The 8,272-nt window shown below is 37.5% G+C and overlaps 1 protein-coding gene across 1 annotated transcript in view; it reads right to left on the bottom strand.

Moving 5' to 3' along the window:
* The window catches only part of CD99L2 (CD99 molecule like 2), a 58,781-nt gene that overhangs the window by 33,229 nt on the left and 17,280 nt on the right, over window positions 1-8,272 (bottom strand). Inside the window, exons 4-5 of the mRNA XM_015595459.1 lie at window positions 1,543-1,611; window positions 1,343-1,426 (exon numbers count right to left, since the gene is read on the bottom strand). Of these exons, the coding sequence (XP_015450945.1) occupies window positions 1,343-1,426; window positions 1,543-1,611 (153 nt within the window). The remainder of the gene's footprint in view (window positions 1-1,342; window positions 1,427-1,542; window positions 1,612-8,272) is intronic.

Genomic DNA, 8,272 nt, shown 5'->3' with positions numbered 1-8,272 from the left:
AGAGAGAGAGAGAGAGAGAAACTGCCATAAAATGAGGTTGGAGAGATGGCGGGGCCCACAGTGTGGAGTTGGGTTTTATGGAGCCTGGAACTTTTATAACTTGAGGGACCCTCTTTACAAAACTGAATACGAAATGGCCAAAGAAACATATTTCTAGGATCTGAAGGTGGGGAGTCTGAACATTTCAAATTCAGAACCTTCTGAAACATCTGCCCTGGCAGGGCTGCACTGTGAGGGGCCTTGTTAAAGAGAAGGAGGCAGACAATGGGCAGTCACTGAAGGATTTTAAGCAAGAAAGTGACATCATCAGATTTGCCTTTTAGGAAAAGCACCCCAAGGGCTGTCTGGAAGATGGATCAGAGGAGCTTGTGTTAGACAGCTAAAAAACCAATTAGGAAGCTATTTTAATAATCCAGAGAGCCAAGTGTCTGAATATGGCAGAATTCATGAAGAAGGAATTGACCTAGCCTCACTCAGCACAATTATTGAGAAATAGTCACCCCAGGAGCCCAGGTCCTTCTGTTCCTGAGCCCATTCTGAAAAAAATAGCAGATGTTTAGGCAGTAAACTTTCTAATATTACTAACAGGAATTTCTTTTCAGATATATCTCCTCAGGCAAGGGAAACAAAAGAAAAAATAAACAAATGGTACTACATCAAACTAAAAAGTTTTTGTACAGCAAAGGAAACAACAACAACAACAAAAAGACAACCAATTGTTTGGGAGAAGATATTTGCTAATGATACATCTGATAAGAGGTTAATATCCAAAAATATATAAAGAACTCATACAACTCAACAACAAAAGAACAAACAATCCAATTAAATAATGGGCAGAAGACCTGAACAGATACTTCTCCAAAGAGGAAATACAGATGGCCAATAGAGAAAAGATAAGATGCTCAAGGTCACTAATCAGAGAAAGGCAAATTAAAAGCCACATTGAGACATCATGTGACACCTGTCAGAATGGCTATTGTCAATAAACCACAAGTAGATCTACCTTTTGATCCAGCAATTGCACTTCTGGGAGTTTATCGAAAGAAAACCAAAGCAAAAATTTTTAAAGATCTATGCACCCCAATGTTCACGGCAGCACAATTTACAATAGCCAAGCTATGGAAGCAACCTAAATGCCCATCAACGAACGACTAGATAAAGAAGTTATGGTTCATATATACAATGAAATATTACCCAGCCATTAAAAAAATGAAATCCTATCATTTACAAAGACATGGATGGACCAAGAGGTTATTATGCTGGGGGCTATTGCAGTTAATGGGCTACAACCCGCCCGGCGGGCCATGGTGCTGGCCAGTGCTTTCCACAAGCTACAACTTACCTCCTCCTCTGGCACTCGGTTTCCTGTGGCCATCAAATCGGTCATTTGGATTATCCCAGGCATCAGACAAGTCAAAATCACTCCCTTCAAAAAAAGAGAATATCAACTGGTTACACTACAGGTAGCTCGCTTGGCCACTGCCTGCCCCAGAGGGAGCTCACGGGCCTTTCCTCACTGCCCTCCTCAGAGCAGCGTGTTACCTGCAGGCTTTGCCGGAGCTCTGGTCGTTCCCGGCCTCTTGGTTGTGGTGGTGGTGTAGTCCCATTTCTCTAAAAGGGGCAGAGAAGAAGCAAAGGAAGCATGTTTAGTAATGAAATACAGCAGCCACTTTGTGGCTCCGGGAAGTCGCATCTTGAGGACAGTACCCTTGTCTTAGACCCCGAGGAACCCCAAGGCCTCTGAAGAATCATTTAGAGAAGGATGACAAAGAGATGTAGAAGGTTTAAATGTGATGAGTTCTGCTTATGTCTCTTCAGTGGATGGGTGATGAGGCAGATGTGGCCCTACATGTGTGTGTGGGGGGTGATTACTGGAGCTGAGGCTTCCGCCCATATCTGCTGGAGATGACCACGCAGTCCAGTGAGTTCCAGAGCTTGAGCGTGACCCTTGAGAGCTCAAGTTTTGGATTCCACCACTATCAACCTGGCAGCATACTCACAGACACGACTGCCCAGGGATGGATGCAGGCTATGTTCCCGGTAGGATATGAGAATGTCTTATAAACACCAAGAAAGTATTTTATATCAGTGTGGTAACTACCGTAAATATTAGGTATTTCGGCTCAACCAGATTCCTCTAAAAATGTGAACCTCTTTCCCATCAATTACATGGCATGCCATGTACAAGTTTCCCAAGAGTTTCTTTTTTCTCTTAAACACGAAGACGATGCTTAACTGTTACTACTATTGGAAGTAGTAGAGGGAAAGAAAATTTAAGTAATGAGAAAAGCAGAGATGAAATGGGTTTAGTTTAATATACAGAAATCACTTAATAATCACTGACTATTCAGGAAAAAAAAAAGTAAAAATAGAAATTGAAAGTAAATGGATACATACACCTATAGTATTCAAATAACAATTGTAAGAGAGCTGGAGTAGCTATACTGCTGACAGGTAAAATAGACTTTAAGAGAAAAATTGTTCCGAGAGTCAAAGAGTGACATTTTACAATGACAAAAGTATAAGTCCAGCAGGAAAATATAAATTTTAAACATATATCTACCTAACAACAAAGTCCCAAAATACATGAAACAAAAAATGACAAAATTTAAGGGAAAAATATACAATTTGATAGGAATGCTGGTGATTTCAATACCATTCTTTCAATCACAGAAAACCAAAAAGGAAATATAAGACTTGAACAACACTATAAACTGACTAGAGCTACCAGACACCTATAGAACACACATCTTGAATAGAAAACACATTCTATTCAAGTATACATGGAACATTCTCCAGGATAGACCATATGCTAGGCTACAAAACAAATCTCAATATATTTAAAAAGACTGAACTCATACAAATTCCATTCTCTGAGCATAGTGGAATGAAAACAGAAGTCATTAACAGAAAGGCATTTTGAAAATTCACAATTATGTAAAAATTCAAAAACGCATTCCTAAAAACCAATATATCAAAGAAGAAATCACAAGAAAAATTAAAAAACACTTTGAGATGAATGAAAATGAAAGCATAACATACCAAAATTCAAGTGTTGCTGTGAAAGCAGTGCTCTGGGGGATATTTCAAGCTGTAAACTTCTACATTAAAAAAAAAAAAAAAAGATCTCAAATCAAAAGCCTAACTTTCATATTAAGAAACCAGGAAAAGGAAGAAACTAAACCTAAACCAAGCAAAATAAATTAAGAGTATAGCAGAAATGAAACAGAATATGAAAATAAAAGTCAACAAAACCAAAAAGTTGATTCTTTCAACAAAATTGGCAACCTATCAGCAGACTGACTAAGACGAAAGGACCTAAATTACTAAATTCGGGAATGACAAAGAGCATATTACTACCAAGCTGATGGAAATGGAAAAGATTATTATGGAATACTATGGAAAATTATAATAAATTAGATAACCTAAATGAAATGGACAAATTCCTATCAAGATACAAACTGCCAAAACTTATTTGAAACAGAAAATCCGACTAGATCTGTAACAAGAGATTGAATCAATAATTTAAAAACATCCGACAAAGAAAACCACAAGGCTTCGTTGGTAATTTCTACCAAATGTTTAAAGAAAAATTAATACCAATTCTTCTGATACTCTTCCAAAAAACAGAAGAGTATGGAAGACTTCCTAACTCATTCCACGAGGCCGACAGTACCTTAATACTAAAACCAGACGTATCCACCACAAGGTAACTACAGACTTATAACCCTTTTAATATAAATGCATAATCTTCAACAAAATACTAGGAAATCATATTCAGCAGCATATTAAGGTTATAGAACATGACCAAGTGGAATTTATTCCAGGAATGCAAGGGTAGTTCAATATAAGAAAATTCAATCACTGTAATATCCAATATTAATAGAACGAAGGAAGAAATAAAGCATGATCATTTCAACAGATGTATAAAAATCTTTTGACATCATTTCATAATCAAAACACTCAACTGGACCACTTTCTTACATCACATACAAGAATAGACTCAAAATGTATTAAAGACTTAAATGTAAGATCCGGAACCATAAAACTTCTAGAAGAAAACATAGGCAGTAAACTCTCTAATATTGCTAATAGTAATTTCTTTTCAGACATATCTCTTCAGGCAAGGGAAACCAGAAATAAACAAATGGGACTACATCAAGCTAAAAAGTTTTTGCACAGCAAAAAGAAACCATCAACGAAACAAAAAGCCTACTGAATGTGAGGAGCTATTCGCTTATGATACATCTGATGAGAGGTTAATATACAAAATTTATAAAGAATTCACACGACGACAACAACAACAAAAACAATCCAATTAAAAAATGGGCAGAAGACCTAAATAGATATTTCTCCAAAAATGAAATACAGATGGCCAATAGACACATGAAAAATGCTCAAAGCTACTAATTATCAAAGAAATGCAAATTAAAACCACAATGAGCTGTCACTTCACACCTGTCAGAATGGCCATCATCAATAAATCAAAAACCGTGTGTGTTGGGGAGGATGTGGAGAAAGGAAACACTCGTGCACTATTAGTTGCATTGTAAATTGGTGCAGCCACTATAGAAAACAGTGTGGAGATTCCTCGAAAAATTAAAAATAGAACCACCACATGGCCCAGCAATTCCATTTCTGAGTATTTATCCAAAGAAACCCAAAACATTAATTTGAAAAGACATATGCACCCTATGTACAATAGGTCTATGATCCACTTTGAGTTGATTTTTGTAATAAGGTGTGAAATGAGGGTTGGAATTCATGTTACAGCTTAGGGTTATCAACTGTTTGGCATATGGCTATCCAACTGTTGCAACTTAATTTATTGAAAAGACTATACTTTCTACACTGCATTATCACAATGGTTGCACATACACTGTTGGTGGGATTGCAAATCGGTGCAGCCACTATGGAAAACAGTCTGGAGGTTTCTCAAAAAATTTAAAATGGATATACGTTTTGACCCAGCAATTCCACTTCTGGGTATTTAACCAAAGAAAACCAAAGCAATCATTCATAAAAGTCTATGCACCCCAATGTTCATGGCAGCACAATTTACAACAGCCAAGCTATGGAAGCAACCTAAATGCCCATCAACAAACGATTGGATAAAGAAGTTATGCTTCATATATACAATGCAATATTACTCAGCCATTAAAAAATGAAATCTTACCATTTGCAATGACATGGATGGAACTAGAGGTTATTATGCTGAGTGAAATAAGACGGAGAAAGATAAATACCATACGATTTCACTTATATGCAGAATCTAAGGAACAAAAAGAACAAACTCATCAAAAACAGACTCACAAATATAGAGGACAATCTAGCGATGACCAAAGGTGGAGGGTTGGGGAGCTGGGAGAATGGGGTGAAGGGTTAAAGAAGAGTTAAAGAAGTACAAATAGAAGTACAAATAAAGAAGTTGTTCACAGATGGTCAGGGGAATGGGGAGCACAGCATAGGGAATGCAGTTAGCAGTAATGTAATGGCTAGATGGAGAGCCAGAGGAGAGAAAGAGCAATCAGGGGCATCGTTTTATAAGCTATATAAATGTCTTACCAATGCACTGTATACTTGAAACTAATAATAAAATAAAATGCTAAAAAATAAAATTTAAAGAAAGAATGAAGTTGGACCCCTATCTCACGCCATATACTAAAATTACCCCAAGATGGATCAAAGACCTAAATGTAAGAACTAAAACCATAAAACTCTCAGAAAAAATCAAAGGGGAAAGTCTTCATGACCTTTGATTTGGCAACATATTTTTAGAGATGGCACCAAAAGCATGAGCAATGGAAGAAAAAAGATAAACTCCATCAAAATTAAAAACCTCTGTGCATCTATGTACATTTTCAAGAAACTGAAAGGAACCTACAAAATGAGATAAAATATTTGTAAATCATATCTGATAAAAGTTGAGCATCCCCGATGTATAAAGATATCTTAAGTCATCAGAAAAATGCAAATTAAAACTACAGTGGGGTTCCATTTCTCACCACTAGGATGGCTACAATTAAAAAATCCAAAAACATAAAACCAGAAACAAAACTTTCAGAAGAAAACACAGGAAAAAACTTTCTTGACATTAGACTTGGCAATGATTTCTTGGAAATGATACCAAAGCATAGGCAAAAAAGCAAGAATAGACAAGTGGGACTATATCGTACTAACAATCTTCTGGACAGCAAAGGAAACAATCCACACAATGACAAGACAACTCACAAAATGAGAGAAAATATTTGCAAATCATGTACCTGATAGGGGGTCAATATCCAAAATATGTAAGGAAATCCTACAACTCAACAGGATCTATGAAAAACAGTATGGAGGATCCTCAAAAAGTGAAAAATAGTACTATCATTTGATCCGGCAATCCCACATCTGGGTACACACCCAAAAGAAATGAAATCAGGATCTCGAAGAGCTATCTGCACTTATATGTTCATTGCAGCATTAGTCTCAACAGCCACGATATAGAAACCCAAGTGTCCATCGATGGATAAGTGGATAATGAAATGTGGTAATACATACAATGGAATATCATTCAGCCTTATAAAAAAGAGGAAATCCTGCCATTTGCAACAACATGGATGGACCTGGAAGACATTATCCTGGTGTCTGGAGAAAGGACAGAGAAAGCATAATCCCACTTTTATGAGGAATCCAAAATAGTCAGATTCATACAATCAGCGAGTAGAATAGTGGTTACCAGGGACTGAGGAGAAAGGGACACGGGGAAGGTGTTAGTCAAAGGGTACAAAGTTTCAGGGGGAAAAAAAGAAAAAAAAAAAGGAAAATAAGCTGGCCAGGATGTGGAGAAACTGGAATCCTCATACATGGCTGGTGAAAATGTAAAATGGTTCAGCCAAACTTTTTTCCACAGGAGTTGAACCATGATATTATTTACATGAATTGTCCGGAATAGATAAATCGATTGCTATAGAAAGTAGAGTGGTGTTGTCTCGGGTTAGGGGGAGGGGGAAATGAGAAGCTGCTTGCTTAATGTCATGTGACTTTTACTTCAGTCATTTTCTTTTTTCTTACAAAGAGGAAGGGGCGAGAAAGGAGACCATCACCACAACTGCATGTACATCCTGCCACAACTCAGGTTTAGTAAAAGGTATATATGTAAGTTGGGACTATGGAAGGTCTTTCCCTTAAAAGTATCATGTTTACTCTCTGGGAAGGCTTTGAGTACACTAATGCATACCTCAATATGAACACCACGCCAGGGGATGGGTTTTTATGGTAAGAGAACCACATGTGATAGCCTGCTGTCACTATATATTTTTTATCCGGCTCATCAGTTTAGAGATGATTTTAAGTCTATAATTTCCATCTGACTTTGCACCTGTAAAATGAAGTACAGTTTACCTGTCTAAACGAGGCTCGTTATGTATATCTATATTATGGTGATGTGTATAGGTGGGAAAGGAAATTATGTTACTTAAACCATTCATTATCTGAGGAACTTTCAGAAGAACAATTGCTACTTATGTAATATTAGCTTAAAATACGTAGGACTCAAACAGCTCTTGTGTAAAAATATTTGCTTTTCTGGCTTAAAAAAAAATCGACTGGCCTTAGATGTAAGGGTTTATTTTCAGACTCTCAATTCTGTTCAATCTGCATCTCCATCCGTGGGAAGTTCTGCCCTACTACGCACCGTTCATGGAGGAGTCTGGTTTTTCTGAAGACATGCAGGTGCCATTTCAGGAGAGGGCGCTCCTTACACGCATGTGGAGCCAGCTGCTCTGTCAGAGCCTGAGCCTGCGGTACTGTTGAACATGAGCTTAGGTTTGTGCACTTTGTAAGATACTATTAACTGCAGATTTTCTTGTCATTAGCCTTTAAATGGGATTTATTTTCATCCATAATTGAGATGAGGGAAGTCTAGCTACTTATCAAGGAATTAGAATAGTAGGTCAACTTCCTCAAAGCAGTGAGCTCCTAAAATAAAGAAACCTTATTTCTGTGAAGCCTTCTTCAAAATGACAAACTTAGAAAGGATTCTTTGCTGCCCAGCAAATGCTGCCAGCAATATGGCACTCCTATCAGGAGTGATTCTTTATAATATGTGCTACAACAAAACAGTAAACCACCGGACGGGTTGCCCCGGAGGTGGCTTAAATGATGGTGTCCATGGCATTCCAAGGAAATGGGAATTTCCCACTTGTAAGCAGCTTTATTCGGCAAGAGCAGAAGTGTGTTCCCCTGTGAGATGAATACACACACAGAGAAAAAGGAAGCGATGGTGGGAGGG

This window comes from Pteropus alecto, unplaced genomic scaffold, assembly GCF_000325575.1.
Source record: "Pteropus alecto unplaced genomic scaffold, ASM32557v1 scaffold341, whole genome shotgun sequence".
Lineage (NCBI taxonomy): Eukaryota > Metazoa > Chordata > Mammalia > Chiroptera > Pteropodidae > Pteropus > Pteropus alecto.
This window is presented reverse-complemented; position numbering and strand designations above follow the sequence as displayed.